The sequence below is a fragment of the Canis aureus genome, chromosome 24, assembly GCF_053574225.1.
Source record: "Canis aureus isolate CA01 chromosome 24, VMU_Caureus_v.1.0, whole genome shotgun sequence".
Taxonomy (NCBI): domain Eukaryota; kingdom Metazoa; phylum Chordata; class Mammalia; order Carnivora; family Canidae; genus Canis; species Canis aureus.
In genome coordinates, this window is record NC_135634.1 from 12,650,662 (window position 1) to 12,677,892 (window position 27,231).

At 52.2% G+C, this 27,231-nt stretch overlaps 2 protein-coding genes across 3 annotated transcripts; both read left to right on the forward strand.

Annotated features, from left to right (window-relative positions):
• The first annotated feature begins 804 nt into the window (after window positions 1-804).
• On the forward strand, window positions 805-11,649 carry URAD (ureidoimidazoline (2-oxo-4-hydroxy-4-carboxy-5-) decarboxylase). Its single transcript, XM_077868288.1, has 2 exons — window positions 805-1,067; window positions 10,432-11,649. Exons 1-2 carry the CDS (start codon window positions 884-886, stop codon window positions 10,776-10,778), a joined length of 531 nt encoding a protein of 176 aa, XP_077724414.1. The 5' UTR covers window positions 805-883; the 3' UTR covers window positions 10,779-11,649.
• A 7,524-nt stretch (window positions 11,650-19,173) lies between these two features.
• CDX2 (caudal type homeobox 2) lies at window positions 19,174-26,959 on the forward strand. 2 transcript variants are annotated; one of them, XM_077868290.1, is made up of 3 exons: window positions 19,174-20,071; window positions 23,623-23,764; window positions 25,228-26,959. In XM_077868290.1, the coding sequence occupies exons 1-3, from the start codon at window positions 19,531-19,533 to the stop codon at window positions 25,367-25,369; spliced, it is 825 nt and encodes a 274-aa protein (XP_077724416.1). In that variant the 5' UTR covers window positions 19,174-19,530; the 3' UTR covers window positions 25,370-26,959. The 2 variants fall into 2 exon arrangements, with proteins under 2 accessions (XP_077724416.1, XP_077724415.1); XM_077868289.1 differs by having other exon boundaries at window positions 19,394-20,071; window positions 23,623-23,768.
• The last annotated feature ends 272 nt before the right edge of the window (window positions 26,960-27,231 follow it).

The window sequence follows — 27,231 nt, forward strand, 5'->3', positions numbered from 1 at the left end:
CAGTGATTTCTTTATTTTAAAATTTTAACCTTTCCTTTTCTTTGACTTTATCTTCCACAATACTTTTTGTTTTGAGTGTACATGAAAGGTATTAGGGTGATAGATTTAATCTATGTGGTCATTCGGTCAACTAATTCACTGCATGGTGTTTATTGGGTGCCTACCGTGGGCACGGTTCTAGACACCCAGGACGCAGAAGCAAACAAGACACAGGTCTCCAGGCTCATGGAATTAGGGCTGATAGATGATATGCAAAGACGTAAATATAATAAGCAAGGTGACTTCAGATAGGTGTATATAGATTCAGGAAGAAAATTACACATAATGGTATTTGGGAGACAATTGAGAACAGGGTAGAATTATTTCTTAGACACCATATCCTGTGTAATGAGCATTTATGAAGTACCTATTGTGTTAAGCATCTGCAATACAGAGAAAGGGCAAAACACACCACCTGACCACCTCTCCAGCAACAGCAGATGAGAAATCAAATTCCATGTGGGTGGACTTGTGACCTGTCTTGGAGCTACCAGAGAAAACTTCCTGGGATACCACTGACATAAAATGTTAATGACACCAGAAGTCTCTCTGGCTTCAATGCCCACAGAGAAATAGGGTCCGTCCCGATTTTGCAGGAACGGTTTGTTGGGAAACATTTCCCACGTAGACATCTCCACTCCCTGGATTAGAACTTTAAGCCTGTGTTTGCTCATTACACAAGTATTGTGGACCTACTTCTGCCAGAGGCATTCAAAACATGCCAAGCTGATGTTGCATAAAAAAAAAGAAAACAGATTGTGCCTTCAGCAAATATAAGCTGGTGAGTAGAGTCAGCTTCGCTCACTTTCGAGAGGGGAGCTGACATTCCGCTGCCTCCGGGTGAATGCAAGCAATGGACATTGAGAAGGTCAACTCCATGGACTTTGGAGAATTTGTGGATGTGTTTGGGAACGTCATTGAGAGATGTCCTCTGATCGCGGCTGCTGTTTGGTCCCAGCGTCCATTCTCCAACTTGGAAGATTTAGAGAAGCATTTTTTTGACTTCATTGATGCCCTTCCCCAGTCAGGTAAGGAAGGCTTCAGCATGAGACGCTGAGAGTCTCTCCAAAGGGATTTCAAATATGCTCATCAAAATGCTTTTAAAGATTTTAGCCTAGCTGCTTATCATTGATATACCAACTGGAAATTTTTATTGTAAGGTTTAATTTCCTCAGATGTAATTAATGGGAGTCAGACACTTGCAGGGTGTTAGGCCAAAAGTAGAATTCAAGACGTATGTTGGTCTCAGCTCAGGCTTTGATCTCAGAGTCGTGAGTTCAAGCTCCTTATTGGGCTCTACACTGGGTATGGAGCCTACCTAAAAAATATATATATATATATATTTTTAAAGAGACATATGGTGGCTCAGGTAAAGTGACTGTTAAATAGTAAAGCTATGAAGTCAGGAAGAAAGAGAAACAGGCACTCGTCTCCTCAGGCCTCACAGCCGCTCAGAAGCCAAGGATCAGGCTAAGGGCCCACCTTCTCTTAGCCAAGTATGTTCACTTTGGGAATGTCCCGTATGCAAGAGAGGAGACATCACGGTATCAGAATATCTCAGGAGCCCAAGGGAAAGAGCAAATGGCTGACATTTTTACCAGAAAGGGCCAGTCAGGACTGGACTGCTGAGGAAAGTAAACTTTCAGATCAGCAACTCCCTGAGGGAGTGAAGGGGAAAAGACAAAAATCTGAAGGAATTCCCCTGGAGAAAGGGAAAGAAATTGCTGATTTCCTCTGGGTAGAGAGAGAAAAAGAGACACTTGTGGGTGTGGGGTGATGAGAGGTGGAGTTGGAGGTTTAGTCTAACCCCAAGTGACTCACAGCCTCACAAGGATTCAGACACTGAAGGTTAGAGTCAGAGCTGCTTCCTGGGCTGTCCTGATATCTTCAGAAAAGCCTGAAGGGAGGTGAGGGGCCAGGGCTGCCTTCAGAGAGGGGCTTTCCACAGAGATCTGGTGTGTGTGTTGCGGGGGGAAGAAGTGCCACTCTTTTCTCCATTACGAGGCCAACAAACAGACTCTTGCTTATCTGTCCAGAGTTTGACATTTGGAATTCTTTCTGATTGTCAGATGAATGTCTCCCAAATAAGGAATTCATTTTAATTATTTTAGGCAAGAAGGGAGCAGAGTGTTATAAAATCAAAGTGACAGAAATGTCGGGACCGTGTTGGCAGTCGCCTACTTCTGGGGCCTTTCTGAGCTCTGCCACTGGGCTTAGGGAATAGTGGGGCTGCACAGCCTTGTGACTGATGACTCCCAGGAATGGTCAGCCCCGCTTGATGAGCAAAGGGGCTCCCCTTGTAGGCCTCAGCCTGCAGAGTGAGCTGGAAAGAGCAAGGAGCCACCAGAGCCCATGTTCAAAATGTCTGCCAGGAAAATGCAGGTCAGATGAAAGCTTTCTAGGCCAAAGGGGAAAGGATCTTTAAAGGGTATGAATGCCTTATGAATGGCATATTTTCTATATCAAGTTTAAAAAAAAAAAGGGAGAATCCCGTCGTCTATCTCAATAGCTGAGGGGTGGTGGGGCTGGGAAAGGAAGGTATTGCATGGATAGTTTAAATCTAGTCATCACTGGTTTATCCAGTTATTCAACATTTATTTAGGGTTCACTGTGCCAGGAACTTAGATCACAAAATTAAAACTTCCCTATTTCTGTCTTCTTTCCCACCAGTAGGCACTCCAATTAGCTTGAGCAGAGGTTCTAGTGAAGGTTAGTTAAGGTCTAGTTGAGGTTAAATCTAATCAGGGATGCCTGGGTGGTTCAGTGGTTGAGCGTCTGCCTTCAGGTCAGGGTGTGATCCTGGGGTCCTGGATTGAGTTCCACATTGGGCTCCCCACAAGTATCCTGCTTCCCCTTCTACCTATGTCTCTCCCTCTCTCACATGTTTATTCTCATAATAAATAAATAAATCTTAAAAGAAGGTTAAATCCATCACAACCCTGAGCAAAGTGGGATTTGGGGATTGGCATTCAATACCTCCATCCTGAGGCTTGTGCTTGATCCTTCTCCTAACTCAGTTAGGGAACTCTCCTAACTCAGTATTCTGGCCCATGTCAGAACCCCACATCACTCGGTAGATAGGATACTAGGACTTAATAAGAATTGAATGATTTAGAAGATGAGATCATAAAATGATTTTGAAAAATGATGGATTCTAGTATCTATTCCCCACACGTTTTACCTGGAGTATCTTTATTATTATTTTTATTTATGATAGTCACAGAGAGAGAGAGAGAGAGAGAGAGGCAGAGACACAGGCAGAGGGAGGAGCAGGCTCCATGCACCGGGAGCCCGACGTGGGATTCGATCCCGGGTCTCCAGGATCACGCCCTGGGCCGAAGGCAGGCGCTAAACCGCTGTGCCACCCAGGGATCCCCCCTGGAGTATCTTTAATGGCAGGTTAGTGGGACAAAAAGTTGAGGGGTTGTTTGCTTCTGCACTAGACACTGTTCCGTACAGGAACCTCCCTGTGGGTGGAACCTACTTTTCTGTCCACAGTCTCTTAGGCAGCTGGGAGCAAAGCTTCAGTGCTGTATGGGTGGTTACACTATATCTAATCCCTTCAAACTAACACAACAACTATGATGAAGATGATGTTACACATGCCACTAATAATAGCAATAGCTAACATGTATTTAACTGTTACTACTGGTGTGTTTCAGGCACTTTTTTCAGCAATTTACATTTGACAAATCATTTAATCCTTATAATAATCTTATAAAACAAATATTATACCTATTTTACAAATGAAAAACTGAGGCACAGAAAGATTAAATGACTTGATTAAGAGCACACAGCTTGAAAGTGGCAGAACTGGGATTCAAAACCCTGGTAGTCAACCCAACAGCTTTTGAAACATTTTTAGAGAATCAGAACAGTCTAGAAACAGTTTCTAGGGGGTTTCATCTATTCATTCACTAATTTACTCAATTAGTGTAGTGCCTGGTGTCCCAGATCCTATGTTTGCTTGTTTATTTATTTTGAAAGATTTTATTTATTTATTCATGAGAGAGAGAGAGAGAGAGACAGGCAGAGACACCGGCAGAGGGAGAAGCAGGCTCCATGCAGGGAGCCGGATGTGGGACTTGATCCCAGGTCTCCAGGATCAGGCCCTGGGCTGAAGGTGGCGCTAAACCGCTGAGCCACGGGGCTGCCCTGTTTGGTTGTTTAAACATTTTTTTAAATTTTTTAATTTATTTATGATAGTCACAGAGAGAGAGAGAGAGAGAGAGAGAGAGAGAGGCAGAGACACAGGCAGAGGGAGAAGCAGGCTCCATGCACCGGGAGCCCGATGTGGGACTCGATCCCGGTCTCCAGGATCGCGCCCTGGGCCAAAGGCAGGCGCTAAACCGCTGCGCCACCCAGGGATCCCTGTTTGGTTGTTTAAATGAGCAAATAAAATGGGATTCACTGAATAGTCTAGCTTTAATCTTTGCATGGTTGGGAACAAACTGGGTGTCATGAAGTCTCTGATTTCTAAGACTAAAAGACACCTTAAAGAAAAGTTCAGGATAGTGACCTACCTGATCAAGGATTTGTTTTATACATGATCTAAGAAAACCCTCTACCATTAGCAAAAAACAAAATCTTGTTTCTAGAGTAAACCAAGGGTGACAATCCAGTTCTGTTGCGCTATGATGACTATTGGTCAGTAGGTGGCAGTCTAGGATTAATATTCAACTCCAGCACTAATTAGCAAAATACCCTTTTGACCCAATCGGTTTCCGACTTCCGGGCAAGGAACTCAGCAAAAGTAAAGGGAAGACACACACACACAAACACACACACACAAACACACACACACACAGCCAATAATCAACCAATTCAGTACCGATTTGTGTTAAAAATCAAAGAGCAGGAGCACGTGGGTGGCTCAGTGGTTGAGCGTCTGCCTTGGGCTCATGCCATGATCCCAAGGTCCTGGGATGGAGTCCCGCATAGGTCTCCCCTCAGGGAGCCTGCTTCTCCCTCTGCCTATGTCTCTGCCTCTCTCTGTGTGTCTCTCAAGAATAAATAAATAAAATATTTTTTAAAAAAATAATAAAATAAAAATCAAAGAGCAAAAAAACCCCCACGCATCTCCTTGTGACATTTCAGAATTGGATAGTGCCATAATTTACTATTTACTACTTGTTTCAGAACATAGTTGTTGAATAAATTTAAAAAATACTAATAATTCCCTGAACTGGAGACTATAAGGTATTTAAAAGAGGCTATTAAAATGTGTTCAATCAAAAAACATGTAGCACTCCTTTCTAAGAGTGACGTGTTGGTCAAGTGTCCACTATGCCCCAGGAATTGTAGCAGGCATTGAGGATAGAGCAAAGAGCAAGACAAATGCCTACCTTCAATGAGTTTACATTCTAGTCAAAAGAGACAGGATTAACATAAATAAATGGGATAATCTCAGGTCCTAGAAACTATTGGAAGAAAATATGTAATCAAAGAGGTCTTTCTTAGGAAGTGACATTTGCGTTTAAAACCAAAAGATGAGAAGAAAGCAGTCTAAGATCTAGAAGAAAGCCATCTAAGAAAAGGAACCTGAGATTTTTGGCATTTGGGAATTGTACCAGGAAGCCCCGGTACACAGAGAATAGTGAAATATAAAGATATAAGGAAAGAGAGGTCAGGTAGAGGGACTGTGGTAGTGGTAATAGTGAGGGCAGATGCTCATTTGGACTAAGGTTGGAGCAGGAGAGATGGAGAGATGCGACTGGATTCTCAGAATACATGTTAGAGTTAGATTCAACAGATTTTTTAAAAAGATTTATTTATTTCAAAAAAGAGATTTATTTATTTATTTTTGAGAGAGAGGTGGGGGAAGGGCAAAGAGAGAGGCAAAGAGTCTCAAGCACACTCCTGGATGAGTGTAGAGCCTAACTTCTGGCTGGATCTCATGACCCTGAGAGTTGGAGGCTTAACAGAGTCTACTGCCTAGGAGCCCCTCAACAGGTTTTTTGGATGGATTTGGGGGGAAGGAAGGTCAAAAACAAAGAAAAATTAAGGGTAACTCCTAAATTTTTAGTCTGAGTAACTAGATGGGTAGTGGTGCTATTTTCTACGATGAGGAAAACTTTAGAATTGAGAGGACAAGATGGGAGTTTGTTAAGTCTGAGGTGCCTAGTAATCACCCAAATGAAAATATTGGTGTCCATGGGATCCCTGGGTGGCGCAGCGGTTTAGCGCCTGCCTTTGGCCCAGGGCACGATCCTGGAGACCCGGGATCGAGTCCCACGTCGGGCTCCCGGTGCATGGAGCCTGCTTCTCCCTCTGCCTGTGTCTCTGCCTCTCTCTCTCTCTCTCTCTCTCTGTGACTATCATAAATAAATAAAAATTAAAAAAAAGAAAAAAGAAAAAAAAGAAAATATTGGTGTCCATATGGACCATAACAAAGGAACTCAGTGGAAAACTGTAGGCTGAACTGGATCTTGGTGTCCACAAAAAACTGACGGCATTCCTGCATCAGGGCTCCCTGCTCAGCGGGGAGTCTGCTTCTCTCTCTCTCTCTCTCTCTCTCTCTCTGTTTGCCCCTCCCCCCTCATTCTGTCCCTCTCTATCAAATAAATAGATAAAATCTTTAAAAACCAGCAACTCCCCCCCCCCCAAAAAAAACTGATGGCATTTAAAGACATGGGACCCAATGAGAACATCTGGGCATCAGTGTAAATAGAGAAGGGAAGAGTTGTAAGTACTGAGTCCCCGGGTACTTCAGTGTTAGTGATCTGGCAAAGCAAGAAACAGTGGAGAAAGGATGCAAGTGATGGTCATCTTTTAAGAGGGGGAGAGGAACAACCATGTGACATTCTCTCAAGAGGTTGAAGAAGAAGACGACAGAGCACTGGTCATTGGGCTTGGGCAAGACATCTGATGAACATCATCCATGACTTTGATGAGTGCACACAGGTGTGGTAGGTGGGGCTGAAATCTTGATAGAGCAAACCTGAAATAGAGGTGAGGAAGGAGGCAACACCAAGTAGACAACTCCTTTGAGGAGTTTGCTGTAAGCAGGAGCAGAGATATAGGGAGAAAGTAGAGAAAAGAGGGAATCAAAGTGGGTGTTAATTTTGCCGACGGGATGAGTGATTCTAAGACATGTTTGTGTGTTGATGAGGATAAAGGAGTGCAGGGAGTAGGGGGAGAAATGGCTGCTTGAAACTGTAGTCTTGAGATGAAAAGAGGGGCTGGCTTCAAGAGCACAACAGAAGGGACAGATGATCCATTGTGCCATGCGGGAGAACGCACTAGTTCCTACTGAGCAAAGAAAAAGAAGAGGCTGGTGGGCTGTAATAGGGTTCTTGCCAATCGCCCACTCTGCAGTGGCCACTGTTGTCTGTCCTGTTCTCCTGTTGAGATAGAGTGTCAGCTCTGTGCCAGGAACTCTCCTGGATGCAAAGATTCATGACTTGTCGTCAGAGCAAATAATACGCATCTACACCTACATCCCTACATGTGTCATACCAATGGCACAGGCAGTAGGATTTTAGGAAAGACTGAAGAATAGACAGCATTGAAGTGGTCCTGTGAACCGCAGGTCCCTCCACTGACCTAGATAGCGCTGCACCCGAGTGGGGCTGGTTCAGTGCCACCCCTGGTAATACTCATGGGGTCAGTGGTGTGGGGCAATAAAGAGGGCGTTTTTGGCCAGACAGGTGGGATCAGGTTCTATTTTTTCTGAGCCACCATCCTGTAACAGGCTCCCTGCACTTTTCTTTTTATTTGTAGCTGTGTGTGTGTGTGTGTGTGTGTGTGTGTGTGTTCTTCTTTTCCTTGCTCTGCCCTTCTCTGGGCCTCCCTTCTCTCCTCTTCCTTCTCTCCTCCCCACAAACAGAGTAAAACGAGGGCTCAATCCTGGGCAAACATTAACCCCAGGCGGTGTTTTCAAGAGGGGAGATGAACCCAGGGGAGTGGGAAGTGAGGTGCAAAAGCAAGGAGGAACAAGGCAGGTCTGGCACACGTGGGACCAGCGCTGGGCACCATGGCCTTCCTGCTCTGCAGTCAACTAGAGGAGTCTGCTGGGGGCCCTAGGGGGATGGACACCCCCCCAACCCTCCCCCCCAGCGCCACCCACCAATAGCTTACTACTTCCCCTAAGCTCAAGCTGGGCCTCTAGAGAATAAGAAACAAGGGGGGAAGGGAAGCTGAGAGAGAGGGAGTCTTTGAGAAGACCGGTCTCAGCCCCCCTTGCCTACAGATCGCTTTGAAAACCTGAATATGCAAGGAGGAGGCGCCAAGGTGAGCCCTCTGTCCAGACCTGTAGAGTCGCCCAGGACTCGGTTTCCCCATTCCCCAGCCAGCTGTTTGAGGGCCCAGGGCTTGTGCGCGTGGGTGCGGAATAGATTTGGTGTGGTAGGGGCTCCGGGGCACCGCCAGCCTCCAGGGCCAGGGGTTGGAGGGGAGTGCAGGTAGGGAATTCAGCACCTTCATTTTCACCCACCCTGACCAGCCGCAGGAAAAGAATCACCTAGTGTTTCCAACGCCCCAGGGACATGCACATGAGAGGGGATCTAAAATAATGTGTTACACAGGTGGAAGAATTGGTGACACGAGTTTCGTTTAACTAAGCACTCCTTAACCCTCGAAGAGCAGCCAGTTCCCCCAAGTTGCCTGTCATTTGAGCTACAAGCTAAGTGACTTTGGGCAGGTCACCTAATCTAAACCGAACCTTCACTGAATACTCTCTCTTTTTTAAAAGATTTTACTTATTTATTTATTCATGAGAGACACCGAAAGAAAGAGGCAGAGACACAGGCAGAGGGAGAAGCAGGCTCCCTGTAGGGAGCCTGATGTGGGACTCTACCCCAGGACCCTGGGATCCAGACCTGAGCCTAACCGCAGGCGCTCAATCACTGAGCCAGCCAGGCGCCCCACTTGAATGCTCTCTTAAATTTATTTTTTTTAAGATTTTATTTATTTATTCATGAGACACATGGAAGGAGAGAGAGGCAGAGACACAGGCAGAGGGAGAAGCAGGCTCCAAGCAGGGAGCCCGATATGAGACTCGATCCCGGACCTCCAGGATGCACCCCCGGCTGAAGGTGGTGCTAAACCACTGAGCCACGGGGGCTCCCCAACTCTCTTAAATTTAGATGTTCACCCACCCTACCCCCTTGTTCACCCCCCTCCCCCAGCCACGGTCTATGCATTAGATGGTACCATCCCCAACATCCTTTAATTGGGCAGAAACTACAAGGTTTGAATGCTGGGAGGTTTATGTTATAACTAAAGCAGATTTTAAATGATGTCCCTTTCCAACAGAGCTCCTGACTATTCCCAGGGCCACAGTCGGATGCTCCCAGCTGCACCACAGTCCAGTTACAATGTTTACAACGACTAATAATAATGGCTGTTTATTGGATGTTTGCTGACATTAGGCACTGTGTTTTAGGGAAATGAATTGTCTCTAATCCTCACAGCTACTCAGCAAGTCAGGTGTCATTACCCTCATTGTACAGATTACGGCAGTCTGCTTGCCATATCTGAAATCTTGCCCAGTCTTGAGGATTTGAATTCTCTCTTTAGAGAGCTAAGCAAAATGGTTGGCCAGGGCTCAGGGAAACTCCTTGGGTTAGGATTTAAAATCTCAGGTATCACACCAGGGGGTTCCAATTTTAGGCCTGGGAGATTGAGAGGTTACCTTCCAGGAAAACTCCAAGTTATTCTCCGTGATGTCTTTGGAACCTACTTGTTGGAGCAGGGGAATGAATCTCAGACAGGGTGGGTGGTGAGTGGGTGCTTCTTTCCTAAAAGGAGGAAAGCCACTTTCCTTTAAAGGGCTGTGGAATTCCTGCTGGAAATGGGTTTCTTTGCAGTTAATCATCTGGACGGCTCTTCGGATGCTTGATTCCAGAAGCGCAAAACTCACACTTAGGATCACAAAATCCTGGACATTTATTTGGCAAGCCCCGTGGATGTTCTCCCCCGCCCCCCGCCCCCCGCCCCCCGGCCCTCCCCTCCCCTCCCCTCCCCTCCCCGCCCCTCTCCTACGGAACAGACCGAAACCCATTCCGTGGCTTTTGCAGGAAGTCTTCAGGCCCTCGCGTCCGGCCCTCTCCGACATCAAAGCCCCCTTGAGAGCAAAGGACTTTGAAAAGATACGAAACGCTCGGTCTCCTTATCGCGTCCCTGCTCCCTCCCGAGCAAGTCGTAAATTCCGAGGCCCAGCGGCCTCTCCCCTCCGCTCTTCTTGCCCCAAGGTCTCAAAGGACAAACTTGTCACTTCCCGCCCCGCCCCTGGGTCCAGGCCGAGGCCGCCGAAGCTGGGCCGGAGGGCGAGGGCAGTGGGCACCCCCGCCGCCCCCTGGAGGCCTCCCCGGGCGGGGCGGGAGGGCGCGCGGCCCTGCGCCCTCCCCGGGCGCGCTGACGAGTCCCGCCGCCGTCTGTGCTTCCCCGCAGGCCGAGAGGGCATCCTGCGCTGCCACCCGGACCTGGCGGGCCGCGAGCTGCAGCAGGGCACGCTCAGCGCCGAGTCTCGGCGGGAGCAGAGCGGCGCGGGCCTGACGAGCCTGGACGCGGACGAGCGGCTCCGGCTGGCGGAGCTCAACGCGCAGTACCGCGCGCGCTTCGGCTTCCCCTTCGTGCTCGCCGCGCGTCGGAGCCACCGGGCGGCCGTGCCCCGCGAGCTGGCGCGCCGGCTGCGCTGTCCGCCCGCGCAGGAGCTGCGCACCGCCCTGGCCGAGGTGAAGCAGATCGGCCACCTGCGACTCGCCGACCTCCTGGGCGCCCACCCGGCCCGACCGTAGCGGCCGCGGGCCCGGCCCCCGCGCCGGTCGCACGCGCTGGGAGCGAGGGGCGCAGGCCCGGAACGGCGTCCCCACGCGCACAAAGGGAGGGGAGGACTGGGGCCATCGTGCCCTTTTGTCCATCCACCCACATGCACACGCTTTGCCAAATACACAGGTTCGTGTCTGCCCCCGGTTTATCCAGCTTCAATTCTTCACTCCTTTGGCGGCCCGTTGACGCCACCAGCCGTTGTGGATTCCAAAGCCCGCATCCAGCTCGCCTCTCTGGCTCCGCATCCTCTCCTGCTAAGCCCGGCTGCAAAGCAAAAAAAAAAAAAAAAAAAAAAAGGCCAGAAAAGGAATCCTTTTTTTTTTTTTTTTTTTTTCAGAAAAGGAATCTTTTTATGCCACTGCGGTTTGTCTGTTTTTTCTTCTCCCACCTCATTTGCTGTGCCCGACCTTTACATGTGAGAAGACGTAGTTTTCTCATTCTGGGGCGCCTACGGGAGCCGGAGCCCGAGCGAGAAAAGCAAAGTACTGGTTTGGATCCTCCCCAGGCGGGGAAGCCGCGGGTGGGGGTCGCTGGGCGGGAGGGAGCCTCGAGATGGGCCAACGTTGGGGAGGCGTCGTGGGGGCAGGCGGAGTAGCTGCCTTAGTCGCTCTTGAGAGAGGGTAGGGAGTGGGGGTGTCTACAAGGTGGACGAGCCTGAAAGTCGGGAGCCGGCGGCCTCTGGGACCCTCCAACAGGTCGCCCCTCACCTTGGGACTCTCCCAGAGATCGGGCCTTTAGAGTTGGATTGTCAGAACTCCAGGCTGTCGTCCCCCCCCCCCCCGGGGAGGGGCATTAGATCATTAAAAAGTTAAAAATGAAATAAATAATAATTTAATAATACTCACTGAGTACTGCTGGGTATCCTGGCCTCCCCAGGTGAAGATGAGAACCACCTTCCACCTCGCTGATAAAGCAGGTAATAGGGGGAAATGGCGCACATTGAAATCCTTCTGGCCTAAGGCCATTCTGGGGTTCCAGAGCTGTCTGCACTGAGGGCCAGAATGCCCACTCATGCAGAAGGAGCTCATCACACACGCTCTCTGTCATCCCCCCACACTGGAAGGTCTATCGTTCAGGTCCTAAAGGGTCCTCCTTAAGTTTCTGGTGGCAGAGGAGAAACAAGCCACATTCATCCTCCTCGATACAAACGGGAAGAGGTGAAGGCAGAATCTGGCCATTTTGAAGATTGGAATCTCTATTAGTGACCAACCCAGATCCAGAGTAGCAGCAGCAACAAGCAGCAAGAAAACCTTGTTTTCCTAAAAAGCATGCCTTGGGTTGGAGGCTGGATTCACACTCTGGCCACACCAGGTATTTTAATCAAGGAATCTCCATCCCATTCCCACCTCACAGGCATTCTGTGCTAGTGGTAAGGGAGAAGGCCAGAAGCAGGTGAAGGGCCAGGTGGAGTGCCAGGGAAGTGAGCTGTGGCTACCAACATCCCTGTAGACTAATGCCAGGGCCTCCTCTGCCTGGGCCTGTGCCAGATGCTTCCTCGGGATGCAAGAAGACCAGGTGCACACTACAAAGGCACATTGAAGACTCGGTTCCTGTGCTCTAAGACCCCAAGGCCAGGGTGGGCCTCATCAGGCCTGGGGCTAGACACTCCCCCCTTCACTTTAGCCCGGGTAACTTGGGGCTTTTACTGACACACACGAGAAATCCGCTGCTTGACTCAGTTTTCCGGCCCGGGATACAAGTGCCACAGGCTGGGCCTGAGACTCACATTGATCTACTATATTCAAGCGACCCTGTCCAACCCTAGGATGAGTCCAGCTGAGCTAAATGAGCCCCCATTGCAGAGTCTGGACCCTCCGTGTAAATGTGCTCAACCTAAGATAGCCAGGCTTTCCCAGGGAAGACTTCCAGCTGTAATTTTGGACTGAGCGTACAGGAGATCTGGACCTCTCAGGCACGACCTGGGTGTCCTCAGTCACAGTTACATTTCAAAGCTTGTCCAAAATTGTTTATTTCTGCAGGAGGAGGTAAGGTGGGGGAAGGCGCTGGATCCGCCCCCTCACAGGAGCTGGGACGTGGAAGGGGAGGAAGAACTGGCCGAGCACTGCCTCTTCCCAAGGCTCCTGAGTTCTTGTAGCCTCACGGGCAGGCGCAGGACGCGGGTCCTGGGCGCCGGGCTGGCTAGAGGCCCTGGCAAAAACCACTGGCAGCTCCTGCTTTTTTCTCCAGTAGGAGCAAAGAGGCGGAGGCAGTTCTTTCGCAGGAGGGTCACCTGTGGCTGCCAAGGACTGGGAGGGCAGTTTTCTGTGGCCACATCTTGGCTCACACAGCAATGAGCCCTGGGCTCCTGCTGGCCATGGCCTGGCAGAGATGTTTCTCCTTTCCGCGCTCCGGTGCGCCGCATGCGGGAGACAAACCTGGACCGCGGAGACGGGCGGCGACAGTCTGGGTCCTCTGTGCGCACCAGCCAAGGCGATGTGGTGGCCCGAACGCCCAGCGAGTATCTGGGGTCCCAGAAGTGGTTGGCACGGATTCTAAGGTGGATAATTTAATACTTTACATACTAATTCGTTAAAACACACACACACACACAGCCCACAATAGCAATACTAAAAATAGTGGAAAGACGGGAGCTGAATTCAGTTTCCCTAGCCCTTCAGCCCTTCCAAGCACACCTGTTTCCCAGGTGGGGGGGACTCTCTCGCCACATTTCACTTCCCTCTTAAAACGGCCAAGCCCAACCCAGCTGGTGCTCGGAGCAAAAAAGACCCGAGAGCGCTCCCGCTAGGAATTCACGAGCCCAATTCGAGCTTGGTATTCACGTGTGTAATCAAGAAGCTGAATGGGGGGGCCTCCTTTTATTTGCCCAAAGAAGCCAGCTTTTTGGTCTAGGTGTCCAAAAGATGTACACGGACACTGTCCTGGGAAGTAAGGGAAGGGGGGGCAAAGACAACACAATTTCTTTACATAAATTTCTTTACTCATCTTAAATTTCACACATTTCCAGGGATCAGCCTTAGGATATCAGTTCCAATTCAAAAATAGCTCTTTTCGGGATCCCTGGGTGGCGCAGCGGTTTGGCACCTGCCTTTGGCCCAGGGCGCAATCCTGGAGACCCGGGATCGAATCCCACGTCGGGCTCCCGGTGCATGGAGCCTGCTTCTCCCTCTGCCTGTGTCTCTGCCTCTCTCTCTCTCTCTCTCTCTCTGTGTGACTATCATAAATAAATAAAAATTTTAAAAAATAGCTCTTTTCAAAAAGTATTTACTGTTGGACAGGAGTGGATGGATACCTTCTTTGGTAACTGGCAAAAAATATGGGATGGAATTTATGGAAAATTCGCCATTCAATAAACTAATAAACAGCAGTTAGCAGGTGTCTGCGAAAAAGAGAAATAAATAGGATGCGGAAAGTAGTCAGAACTGTGGCAATAACAGAACCTGATTGTTCTGGTACTATTTAGGGGGGTGAGGAGGAGGGGAATGGGGAGTTTGGATTCCGGGAATCAACTAGTTGGTTTTGTGTTTCCAGGGTGGCACCAGCAGCCTCAGTAATAATTAACATCTGTACAGAGTCCTACAGGTTGCAAAGAATGCACCTATAGTAGTTCATTTAGTTTTAGTGACTGGAACAGCTAGCTGTGTGACCTTGGGAAAGTCACCTGACCTCTCTGAACCTCAGATTTCTCCACTATAAAGTGGAAGTGCTACATAGACAGTAAGTCCCCTGACTCCCCTCCAGGGAGAGAAGCTTCCCAGTGGGCCCAGTGATTCAAGGAGAACTGAACTTTATCTGAGCCCCTTCCCTCAGCCTCATAAAGCCTACTGTGTAGGGCTTCCTTGGAACATATTTTCATATGATAAGCAAAGGTCACTTCAGGCACAGACGTTGGTGAGTGAACAAATGGTAACTGAAGGCCCTTCCACCTCAAGAGCAAGTGATAACGTTTAGCTGTTGCTGGCCTCAGAGCCCGATTCTCCTCAACATCAAGAGTTCTCCTCCGGGGTGAGACCCCAAGGCCTTCTCTCAAGGGGCTCAGTGCTCATCCATCTCGATGAATTAGAGTGGGTTATACAATACCTACACAGTTGACCTCAGACTAATTTCAGAAGAAAGAAAACAGGCCACTGCCACTTACTTGCATAACATTCACCCAAGGAGTAAAACCAGATTTCTGTACCCTAATATCACCCCCTCTCTTGAGGCCCTTTCTTTTCCTAAATCTCCTGGCTTTAGGAATATATTTTGGAGAGAAAAGCATAGTATAAAATGTAAATTCCTTGCCTTGGATAAGAAAGCATGGTGATGCCAACATGAGAGGAATAAAGCAATGGATTTCCCCACTCTCCTGCACCCTCTCCCCTTGAGTGCTAAAACTGTAGTCCAATAATGACTTCCCACAAATTCGGGAACTTTGCCTCAGATAGAGAAGACCAGACACTCAGTTGGCTGCCAGGGAAATATTCTTTTTTTTTTTTTTTTCCAGGGAAATATTCTTGAGTCCAATGTGGGTATGGACACATCTGCTCCCGTAAGTGAAGCCAGGGCAGCTGTGGACAGCTTCGGCCCTCTCGCTGTTCAGAATGAACATGTTGGGATCCATTGTGGCCTGATGGGGCTGAGCAGGCGATGGACTCTGGGGAGACCCCACAGAAAGGACACTGCCATCCATTTACTTCCCAGAGATGTTAGGTGAGTGGGCCGTGTGGCACGGCAGTGCAGGGGTATTGCGGTCAAACCACCCGTTATTGAACCTTTTTCTTTGTGCATGGCTGTTGCTGATTGTGTGCAATACCTGAACAATTCCCTAAACACCAAATTAGGTAGAGAGCGAGTCATTTCTCCACGGTGAGGTAGACTGCTAAGCTGAACAACTATCAAACTACATTCCCTTTTTTTTTCACTCTTCCTTAATTATCCCGGGAATCCAGGTCAATGTAGGGTGAGGTTTCCTGTGAACAGGAGAGGGAGAACAGAAGTGTTTCACTATTTGGATAATTTCATTGATTTGAACAGGATTCAGAAAGTAGACTTTCGAGCTAAGATGGAGAGAGATGGCCTGCCCTATCTGGGTTATAAGAGTCACAGACACCCCAGTTTTCAGGAGCCACAAATATGGGGGAAAGGAGGGTTCCCCAAGCTGGAGCAAACACTGGGGACCTTTGAGCAGGGAGAGAGCCCTGTCAATGATCTGTAGATTCAAGGAGTGTCCATCTGCCTAGAGGAGCAATCCGCCCCTTCCTGCACCTCAAGCTGCTCCCCCTGCCCTGCCCACCGCGCCCCTGCCCTAGCCACCAGCCGGAATTCTGGAAGCCCTGACCCTCTCCGAGGAATGTTGAATGGCCTTTACAATGTTAGCAACAAAGAGACGTCCCTTTGATAACTGAGTTGTGGCTGCCCTGTAGTCTTCCTGATGCTTTATTTACCTGGCTCTCTTTCTTCCCACCCTCTCCTACCCTTAAAAGCTTGCTTTAGCTCTGACTCCACGGGGTCACATTCAGCCTCAGCTCAACCCCAGCCCCAAGCTTTCCACCACTGTGCCTCCTCCAGAGCGATTTGCTGAAGGCTTCTCTGGTGGGGCAGCTGGTTGGAGACCAGAGGTACTGGCTGGAAAGGAGCCTTGAGCAGAGAGGTTGGGGATGACCATCCCAGGTGGTTCTCAGCTCAGGCCAAAAGTTCTAAGAAAGCCACCAAGTACCTTGGGTCTGGTACTGAGAAAACTCACCCCTGAGGCTCTGATGCAGGTGGCACCTGCCTTCAACAGGCCACGCATTTGCACCCAAAGGCTGATGGGGTCCCATCCAGAGCAGGCCTCCAGAGGATAGGCACCTGACAAAGACCTGCCAGAGGCTAAGCCATCATCACGATGAAAAGACACCCAAGCTTTTTTCTCATCAGCCACCTTCTACTACTCTCTGCTCCTGGCACCCTGCCCTTTGGGGACCCAGATGGGCCTCTTGGATGAAGGGCAACTGGATGTGAAGGGACACTCCCAATCTGAGGAGCTTGTTCAAAGAAATCAGTATAGGCTCCCTTCCTCTCACCAAATAGCCAGACCCAGGACCTAGGAGGGGGTGGTGTGCTTGTTACTGCCATGTAGGCCCATTTTCCATGAAGAAAACCAATTGTTTTTTCACCACGATTTCCTTTTTTCCCAGCTCTTGCACCCCAATTGAGCCTCAGGTTTACCTGTGGTCCAGCCAGCTCTGAGGTCTGGCATGACCCCTGGGGCCAGAGCAACCCTGGTCGCTCCCAAAGCATTTGGGCGGGCAGACCAGAGCCCTTTCTCAGGGGCAGAGCACAGAGACACAGCTGGAAAACCGGGACAATTAGTCAGCGGCCCGCGGCCCAGCCATAAAAACGCAGGAAGCGGCCACTGCAGGGCGGAGGGAATGGCTGTCCCCAATAAAGTGATTGTTCCAAAGAATGCCCACATTCCGAAGACACAGGCTTGAGCCTGGGCCTCGGCTTCCAGAGCTCAAGGCTTGGGAGGGGGCTGGGAATGGGGGGACAGAAAGAGGAATTGTGTCTCCAGGAAGAGGAGGAAGATGTTTGGTAGATCAAAAGTCTGCAGTGCCCACCACTTAACCTCCCACATTCCCACCCCATCAGGACTGCAGACTCCCACTTTCTCTCCCTCTCCCCCAACTCAGTGATTTGGGTTCTGTAATGGGGCTTGCAATTTATTTCCTATTTTATTTCCTGAGAGGTCCAATGACACTCAGCTGTCTGGGCCAGGCCAGTAGATCAATGGAGGACCTGCTCCTGTCTCCCACCTCTTGAGTGCTCAGCTCTCTGACATCCCTCCCCACCCCTGATTTTTAACCCTCTTTCTTGGGAGACCAGCAAGCAGGAGATCCCACACCCCTGGGTTAGTTCAGATCTTACTTGGGCCTGGCCTCTTTCTACTATGCAGCTTTGGTGGGTGTCATCTGTAAAACGGAGATGACAACACCAGCTTTGTTCCCCATCTAGGGAGATGTGAGGATCAAGGCAGATAAAGGGCACTGGAAGGAGCTCTCCAGAGATGAGAAGGTGAAGTGACAAATACCAGAGAGCGCTTGACAATGAGAACCGACAAGTGCAGATCTGGAGATGAGTGGCTAGCGTCCCGCTGGTTCCAAGAGCGCCTTCCAAAACACGCAGGCATCTTGCCCAGTCCGTGGATCGGGCCGCTGCGATTCTCAAATCCTGGTCCGTCAGCACAGTCCGGGCTCGTAAGTAGAGAAGGGCTGGAAGGCTCCCGCGGGTCTGCTGCCTGCAGTGGCTAAAACAGAGGCGCGTGCCTAAGACGAAGCTCACGGCGCCTTGCGCTCCAGTTGGGGCAGTTCACAAGCCAGGCCCTGCCACACAGGTCCCAGCAGCCGCCACCAAGCCCCGTGCCCCCGACACAGTGCATCAAAACCAAGGAAGATCCTTTCCCAACTCTTCCCCATTCGGAGCTCTCAAGAAGCAATCGGTAATGGCCTAGGTTCCCTTCCCCTCTCCTGGAGATGAAAGACAATTGTCTTCGGATAAAGCTTTGCTTTGTAAAGCAGAACGTGTTTTTAAGACAAAGTTATGACACGTACCTAAGTACATATTATCAGAAACTCTGGCTCTCTTTTCCTTAATTTTTAACCACTCATTTAAGTAAACCTCTACGTGTAGGCTCGCTGAATTTTTGCAGACAACATACTGTGTCACCTGCACCCTGCTCAAAAAATGAGAACTTTGCCAGCACCTTGGTTTGACCGTGCTGGCTCTTGAATGCAAATGCTCTTTAAAACATTAATTGCTTTAATTTAACTGAAACCCCAAATGTGAGATGAACTCCGAGATGCAACCTGAAGCTAGGGTCATAATTTATCTCGTGGGAGAGGCAAGAGGTTTCCTTGGGGGAAGAAAAAATCCGGTTAGCAGTGACAGTTGTTTGGGGCCCCGCAGTCACAGTCGTTCTGGCCGAGAGCTCAAACAGGGCAGGAACCGGGCCCATCTCTTAGGGTTCCGCCGGTCGTCATCTCCCCCGTTGGTCAAAACGTTGTCATCAAAGTAATGGCTTCCCTTTTCTTTTCTCTTTGGTATAGAAGGAGCTTCTTGATGCCCACCACCCGACCCCGCAAGTGCATAAACACTGTTATTTAGTCTCCAAGCCCAGGTTCCCATCAAGACAGTTCTTCCCCCCCCCCACCCCCTCTTTTGCAAGTCTCTTGATTTCATTCTTTGAACCTGTGATTGGAGGTTAAAGTGCACCAGGTTGGAAGGAGGAAGCTCTTAACAATAAAGGTTTGAATATTTAGCTGTGATCGGGTCCCGCGTGCTCCCCCCTCTCCTTATCTTTTAAAATGCAAATCGTGTTTCGGGGGGTTGTGCGCAGGGTGCGCGCTGCGCCTCGACGTCTCCAGCCATTGGTGTCTGTGTCATTACTAATAGAGTCTTGTAAACACTCGTTAATCACGAAAGGCCGCCGGCCCGGGGCTCCGCACTCCAGCCTGTGGCGGGTCTTCCCCGCCTCTGCAGCCCAGTGGGAAGGAGGTGGGAGGACAGGAGGAAGAAAGGGAGGAGGGAGGAGGCCGGCCCGAGGGAGGGACCGCCTCAGAGGCAGAGGCGCCCGAGGAGCCCGCGGGACTCCGCCGGCCGGGGCGCCCGCTGCCGCCGCTCGCCGCGCCCCGTCGCCCCGTCGCCCCGTCGCCCCGTCGCCCCGTCCCCTCTGCGGCCTCCCGGCAGCCCCCAGCGTCGGCCCCCAGGCAGCATGGTGAGGTTCGCTGGGGGGCCCTCGCCACCATGTACGTGAGCTACCTCCTGGACAAGGACGTGAGCATGTACCCCAGCTCCGTGCGCCACTCCGGCGGCCTCAACCTGGCCCCGCAGAACTTCGTCAGCCCCCCGCAGTACCCGGACTACGGCGGCTACCATGTGGCGGCGGCGGCCGCGGCGGCCGCGAACCTGGACAGCGCGCAGTCCCCGGGGCCCTCCTGGCCCGCCGCCTACGGGGCCCCGCTGCGAGAGGACTGGAACGGCTACGCGCCGGGGGGCGCCGCGGCCGCAGCCAACGCCGTGGCGCACGGCCTCAACGGGGGCTCGCCGGCCTCGGCCATGGGCTACAGCAGCCCCGCCGACTACCACCCGCACCACCACCCGCACCACCACCCGCACCACCCGGCCGCCGCGCCCTCCTGCGCCACCGGCTTGCTGCAGACACTGAACCCCGGCCCTCCGGGGCCCGCAGCCACGGCCGCCGCAGAGCAGCTGTCCCCCGGCGGCCAGCGGCGGAACCTGTGCGAGTGGATGCGGAAGCCCGCGCAGCCGTCCCTCGGGAGCCAAGGTAGGCGGCGGCGGGGGCTGCGGGGCTGCGGGGCTCGGGGGCTCGGGGGCTCGGGGGATGCGGGGCTGCGGGGCTCGGGGGCTGCGGGGCTGCGGGGGCTCGGGGGCTCGGGGGATGCGGGGCCCGCCGCGCGTCGGGGCGGACGCAGGCGTCCGGAGCTGGCAGGGAGCCCCGCCGGGCGGAGACGCACTCGGCCGGCCTCGCCTGCGGAGCTTCTCTGCGGCGCCTGGGTCGGCGCGGGGCGGGAGCGAGGACTCTGGGCTCCCAACCCGTGTTCAGTGTAGGGCAGAGGAGAGCCTTCCTCTTTCCAGCGGTCCTCCGTTCGTACGGTCCCAGCACTCTCGGGACGCTCCCAGGGTCGTCGGCGAGCACGGCGGTGCAGGAGCGGGATCGCGTCCTCCGCACTCGCTGCCGCCAGCGCTCGGTGCGTAGCTTCGAGCCCCGGGCGAAAGGGAGCCTCGCCCTGCACCGGGCCGGGCTTTAGAGCGTTTCCCTCCACGCCATCAAGGCGCTCAAGAAGAGTGGTGGCCCGGAGGACTGGGTGGCTGTGCGTGGGGCCAGGTTCGGCCATTCGGGCCAATTCAAGGGATCTCAAGAGCTCTGGCAAGCAGGGAGACCGGGCCAAGCTGCAACAGAGTTGCAAGTTGCAACAGAGGCCCCAGGAACCAGGGAGAAGGGAGCGCGCCCCGTCATTGAACCTTGGATTTGCAAAGGAGTTAGTTGAGTCAAAAGCTGGAGGGCCGCGGGCAAGAAGTCCTGAGAGTCCCCCGCGGAGGGGGAAGGGGATTCAGCTTGGGCTCCAGACAGGGATCATTTCTCCCATTCTCCCACTCCTCCTTCCCAGGTCTCAGGGGGGTGTGTGTGTGTGTGTGTGTGTACACGCGCGGCTGCGTTCAAGAAGCTTGCTCAGGAGATGTCCCTGCTGCAGACATCCTAGGTTTGCCGGATTGTGGGGGCTCCTTAGTTCCGGGTCTGCCCCTCCTGGTATGGGGTTGTGTGTGTCAAAGTGGGAAGGAAGTGCGAATGCGAATAGGTGTGGTGGGAGAGTCCTGCTGGCGTCCCTTTTGCACTCCTTGAAGTCTTCCTAGCCCTCTGCACTTCCGCTTTTTTCTCTTCCCTTCTTTCTGGCCCTGCCCGACCCGACCCGCATGCAGGTTATGGCCACTTTTCAGACTTTTATAGCCAATTACAACCATATAAATCAGAGAAGCCATTGGGGGCTGTCTCTGGGCATCGGTATTTGCGTCACTGGGCACAGGCCGGGTGGGAAATGCCGCAGCCCAGGGAGAAGGCCACGGGGCCAGCCTCGAACCTCTTCTAGGTCCCTTCCCCAAGAGGAGGCGCTCCCGTCTGAGCAGAGCGCCTTCTCAGAAAAGGCTCCCTCATAGGGAGCCTGCCTGGGGGTACAACTGGCAGCGATCGGGGGCCCTAAGGGAGACCTTTGGTGTGTCCTGGGAGAGTGGCCCCGGGGCCGGGCCGGGCGGGGGAGAGGGGGGTAGCCACAGGAGCCCAGGCCGCGGGGTCAGCAGATGAGAGGCCGCTGTGATGTCCCGCGCGGAGGTGGCAAGGCCGCAGTCGGCGCCGGGCGCCCTTGTGATGTTAATGTCTTGAGGCCGCGGCCCGCGGGCCAGAGCCCGACTTCTCTGCGGAGCATCATCTGTCAAGGGGCTAGGGGGTTGGTCCCGGGCCCGGCCCGCTTTGATATACACCTTCCCAGCCCTGCCATTGTCTCTTTTAGGGCCCGGAAAGAGGGTGGTGACTTTCGCAGTCAATAATGAATTCTCACAAGTCCCTCTCATCTCTCCCCTCCTCCAGCCCCCTCCTCGGTTCCCAGGGGGTGCGGGGCGCCTCCAAGGCCCTTGGGGCGCAAGCCGCAGAGCGCGCAAGGGCCCGGGTCACCGCGTTCCCGGCCGGTCAGGGGTTGTGCAAGGGGAGCACTGGAGCCAGAGCCGCGCGCAGGCACCCCAAGGCGAGCGTTGCTACTGGGATGTTCAGCGCGGAGAACTTTTCGCGCCCCGGCTCCCCAACCCTTGGGGGTGTCCTTCAGGCTCCCAGCTGGCTGCGGAGTCGGCCGCGCCTGACGCTACCTGCGTGACCTGGTCTGATTCTCAGTTTCCTTATCTGTAAAACGGGGCGACCGCCGCTGGCAGCCCCGAGTGGGCTTGGGGCGGCGACGCGTGTGAACGCGCCCTCCAGCTGGAAGGCTCTCGGAACGTGTTAGTTCCCTTCAGTTTCTTACAGGCCCGGGGTCGGGGCCGCTGCGCCCATTCAAATGCGCCTGCCGGGCCGTGTTTATGTTAATGCGCCTGGCGGGGAGGGGGATGAAAGCCGGGGCCGCCATTTGCTCAGTAGTGGTAATTCAAACAGAATGCGGTTGTTATTAAGGCATTGAAAGGGCTTTTCTTTGATAAGATCGCCTTGTCCTGCATTGTTTGCGACTGTGTTCCCCTTTCAGCGGCTCGGGGGAGCTCCCTCTGATCCGGCCTGTATCTTCCCAGGGCGCTTTTGTTGTGGTTTGCAAAGGGTTTTACCTGAACAAAGTCGGCCTGCGGAGCATTAAACACCTCCAAGAGACTCCCAGACCCTTTAGATCTTCCTGTAGGACTGGGCATTGGGCGACTGAACCTGTTCGGCTGCAGGAAGACCAGGACCTGGGGCCCACGAGGAGGGAAGAGCTCCTGGCCAGGGCCCAGCCGAGGGTTGACCCAGGGCAGACCCGGTGGAGACGCCAGGCTCGGGCCTGCTCCAACCGCGCGACGGGCACTATTTGTCAAGGCCCTTCAGTAAAACAATCAACCTGAGGTTTAATATGTTGACTCAATCCAATGAGCATAGATCACTGGTCAGGATAGCTCTGGCACAGTCTGTAGCAGAAATAAATGGGGGATTAAAAAAGAAAAAGTGACAAATGCCAAACCAGGTTCCGCCAGGTAGACGGTGCTGCCAGCGGGAGGGGCTCTCTGCCTGCCAGATCCCGGCTCAGAATTCCATCAGTTGGGCCTCGTGGGCCTGGGAGAAGATTCTGGTGACCCCAGAGAATCTATCAGCTCCTGCACCTGCCTTTCCACTTGTAATAAAGCAAACAGAAAGTAGCGCCGCCACCCCACACATTGTGCCGACAGGTGCCCAAGACCTGAGCTGTTCTTGGGGAGGGCTTCCATCTCTGGTGGGCCTGAAAACCCGAATATTCCCAGGACGCCGGAGATTGTGTCCTGCCCCGCTTCCCTTTGGAAGTTGCCTTCTCTAGGACAATATTTGGTTTACCAAAAGGGTGGCTGGGTTCAGCTATCGTAGGCGTCTGAGATTTTAGTTTTTCTTCACTTTTAAAAACCACTTAACCCTGAGGTTAGTTTAGTTGTCTTGGATAGCCTTGCACCCTGCCATCAGGACCCCCTGGGGGGTCTTGTCAGACTCGGCAGGAACCAGCCAAACCCTGGCCCCCTGGGGCGGCGGAGGAAGAGAAATGGCCCTGGGGTTAGGTAGGTTTGTCATTACCCATGACTGATGGGCCGCCTTGCAGTTCTCAGCCCTAACTTCTCCTTCCTCCGCAGTGAAAACCAGGACGAAAGACAAATACCGAGTGGTGTACACGGATCACCAGCGGCTGGAGCTAGAGAAGGAGTTTCACTACAGTCGTTACATCACCATCCGGAGGAAAGCTGAGCTGGCCGCCACGTTGGGGCTCTCCGAGAGGCAGGTGGGAACCGCCTTGCTCCCTCCGGGGGATCACTGGCTGCGGGCGGGTGGGGGTGTTCCTCGTGCGGAGTTAGAAGCCAGACCCCAGAATCCACCTAGTTCTGTGAGCAGATTAAAGGAGGCTAGAGGGGCGCCCGGCTCGCTCAGTAGATAGAGCATGTGACTTTTGATCTCACAGTTGTTGAGTTCAAGCCCTACTTAGGTGTAGGGCTTGCTTAAAATAAGTAAATAAATAAAGTAGGAGGATGGAGAACATTTCCTTCTGAATGCTTTTAGAAAAGGCTCCTTCTGCCTCTAGTTGTCTTTTTTGGATTTTTTTTCTCTCCTATTTTCCAGGGGGAAATGCAAGAAAATAAAAAAAAAACTGAGTAGTAGTCTAATCAGTCTAATCTGGAATTCTATTTGGGTGATAGAAGACTTAAAAGACCTATTTTCGGGATCCCTGGGTGGCGCAGCGGTTTGGCGCCTGCCTTTGGCCCAGGGCGTGATCCTGGAGACCCGGGATCAAATCCCACATCGGGCTCCCGGTGCATGGAGCCTGCTTCTCCCTCTGCCTGTGTCTCTGCCTCTCTCTCTCTCTCTCTGTGACTATCATAAAAAAAATTTAAAAAAAGACCTATTTTCTTTGTGCCCAGCACAATACCTGGGGGGGAAAATTAATATAAGAGTCCAATCCCTGCCCATAAATACTAGAGGGAGGCTTGACTCAGGAACACTGTATATGGTTTAGAAAAAAAGGAAAACAGGCCAAATCCACCGCTGGGAAGCCCCATGTTAAATCTCATTCTCATGGGGTGCCTGGGTGGCACAGTCGGTTAAGCATCTGGCTCTTAGTTTCAGCTCAGGTTGTGAGATCAGGGTTGTGGGAATGAACCCTGTGCGGGGCTCCACGCTCTGTGCGGAATCTGCTTGAGCTCCTCTCTCCTTCTCCCTCTCCCTCTGCTCCTCCCCTCCCTCCTTGTGTTCTCTCTCTCTCTCTCTCTCTCTCTCAAATAAATGGTTATATCTTTTTAAAAGATCTCATTCTCAGCTTTAAAGTGAGGAATATTACATTTCAGTTAAGTTTTGAGAGGTCAAAGGTTGTCATTTTGAAGTACATCCATGCTGGCCTTCTCTCGCTTGTTGTAGAAAGGGCTTTGCAGTTTGTTTTCCTTAGTTCTGAGACGCTGAACTCTCCCAGTAAAGTTATAGATAAAGGTTGCTTTGTAACGAAACCTGGTGAGAACAAGGAGGGAGGAAGGCTTTTCTCTCCTGAGGCTGTGCTGGGCTCCGGAAGGGCTCTGGCACTGAGCTGTCATGGGGCTCTCGGTTGAAAGGCTGGGAGAAGGTGTGGGGGGCCCTGAGATAGAGAAGGCACTTCTATAGTTGGAGAGGAAAGAACTGCTGCTAGTGCAGAAGGCATCCTCCCTACACCAGCTTCTTCATCACCCTCTCTTCCTCCCCCCCCTTTCCATTTCTAGGTTAAAATTTGGTTTCAGAACCGCAGAGCCAAGGAAAGGAAAATCAACAAGAAGAAGTTGCAGCAGCAGCAGCAACAGCAGCCGCCCCCGCAAGCCCCACCACCTGCACCGCAGCCTCCCCAGCCCCAGCCAGGTCCTCTGAGAAGTGTCCCGGAGTCCCTGAGTCCCGTGTCTGCCCTGCAGGGCTCGGTGCCTGGCTCTGTCCCCGGGGTTCTGGGGCCAGCGGCGGGGGTGTTAAACCCTACTGTCACCCAATGACCTACAGTGGCCTGCAGCAGCAGAGCGATTCTGGGCTGAGCCATGAGGAGCACAGACTCTGCTAGAATCCTCAGGAGAGACCCCCCTTCCCTCCCCTCCACAAATGTACACCAACTTACCTAGCTCTCAGAGAAAAACATGGGGGCCAGGAGCAAGGACAAGTGGGGTTGGAGGCCTCAAGGAAGACATTTTCCCAGATTTTTACTTCTTCTGGCCGGACTTTCTGCCAGTGAGGAGATGGGATCTGACAACCGGGGCTTCATTTAGTACTGGCAAAAGCATCGCCTGGACTGGCTGAACAGACCAAGCCTTCGTACCCCTCCTCCCCAGCTCTTGGCCTTCCAAATCTGCAGGATGCATCTCTGGTTGAAGCTAAGGGGAGAGAGGGACTCAGGGGGAACCCAGTGTTTGAAGCCAAGGTGGCTACTTGCCTACCGCCTGCCATTCAAGGGTCAGCTGGTTCCTCCTGCCGCAAGGGCAGGCAAGATTTAACTACAAAAGTCAGAGGCAGCTAAGATAGATACCTGGACCCACCAAAGACTGAAGAACCCCCAGGTCTTTGTCTTTCTTCTCTTCCTTTCCCAGACCAGGAAAGGCTTGGCTGGTGTATGTGCGGTGTATGGTGTGAGGGGCGTGGTTACTGGACTCCAGGCCTGACCAGAGGGCCCAGGACAGGGCCTTGTTTAGAAAGCCTGTCACCAGAGCTTCTCTGGGTTGAATGTATGTCAGTGCTATAAATGCCAGAGCCAACCTGGACTTCCTGTCATTTTCACAATCTTGGGGCTGATGAAGAAGGGGAGTTTTTGTTGTTGTTGCTGCTGTTTGGGTTGTGTAACATCCAGCCCAGCCTTTAAAAAGCCTTCTGGATCCATGGGGAGAGAAGTGATATGGTGAAGGGAAGTGGGGGTTATTTGAGCACGGTTGAATTTTTTTCTAAAAAGAAAAAAGGGGATAAATGAGCTTTCCAGATTTCAGATATTTATCCGAAATTATTATTTTTTTTTTTAAGAAATGAAGTATCTTGTCTACTTGCAAGCTAGTATTAGAAAAATCAGGGAGGGCATGGAGAAGGTTATCTGGACAACCTCATTTTACCCCAGAGCGTCAGAGGCCTGAGGGAGCAGGTTCTGAGACCTTCCCTGCCCCCAAGCCTGAGCCCAACCTTGGATTGTGGAATGTGTGGTTCTCCTGGGGGTGCCTTTGGGCAAAATGCACATCTGCAGGGTCAGCTGCTTTACAGCTGCCCGGGGAAATTATGGGGGGTTGGAGTGAGAGTCCCCTCATAGCATCTCATCCAATCCACGCTGAGGCTGATGCAGGCATCCCCTTCCTCAACGATTTCCTTCACCCTAGGGATGCCCCACAATCCAGCTAGTTAAACATGAGCATTAAGGAAAAATGTTTTATTTTCTGTTCTCCCAAGGCAACATTTCCATGAATATAGTCTTCAGTGAATCACTGGGCATTTCCGTGAGCCCTTCTCTGTCTCCACTCCTTGCTCTGTGTCGGAAAACTCTCTCCCTTGCTCACCACTGCCTCCCCCTCCCCCGCCCAAAGAATTCAAGAGCCGGTACAAGGAGACCCTCTCAGTAGCGGTAGCTTGTTGTCTGGCCGATCCGCTGGGCACCGGGCCGCTGCCCTGGAGGTTTTGGGACCTGGAAGCCGCCCTGCTGGGCGCTCTGGGCCGGCGGGGCCTGGGGAGAAGGGCTTTGCGCGCCGTCTCGGTGTTCCCACGAGGATCTTCGA

Excerpts from the sequence above, each read along its gene's own strand:
- CDX2 (XM_077868289.1), top strand. The coding sequence starts at position 19,531 with ATGTACGTGAGCTACCTCCTGGACAAGGACGTGAGCATGTACCCCAGC. Across the intron at positions 20,072-23,622 it reads GCCGTCCCTCGGGAGCCAAG|TGAAAACCAGGACGAAAGAC; the intron begins GTAGGCGGCGGC and ends CTTCCTCCGCAG. Across the intron at positions 23,769-25,227 it reads TGGGGCTCTCCGAGAGGCAG|GTTAAAATTTGGTTTCAGAA; the intron begins GTGGGAACCGCC and ends TTCCATTTCTAG.
- URAD (XM_077868288.1), top strand. The coding sequence starts at position 884 with ATGCAAGCAATGGACATTGAGAAGGTCAACTCCATGGACTTTGGAGAA. Across the intron at positions 1,068-10,431 it reads TGATGCCCTTCCCCAGTCAG|GCCGAGAGGGCATCCTGCGC; the intron begins GTAAGGAAGGCT and ends GCTTCCCCGCAG.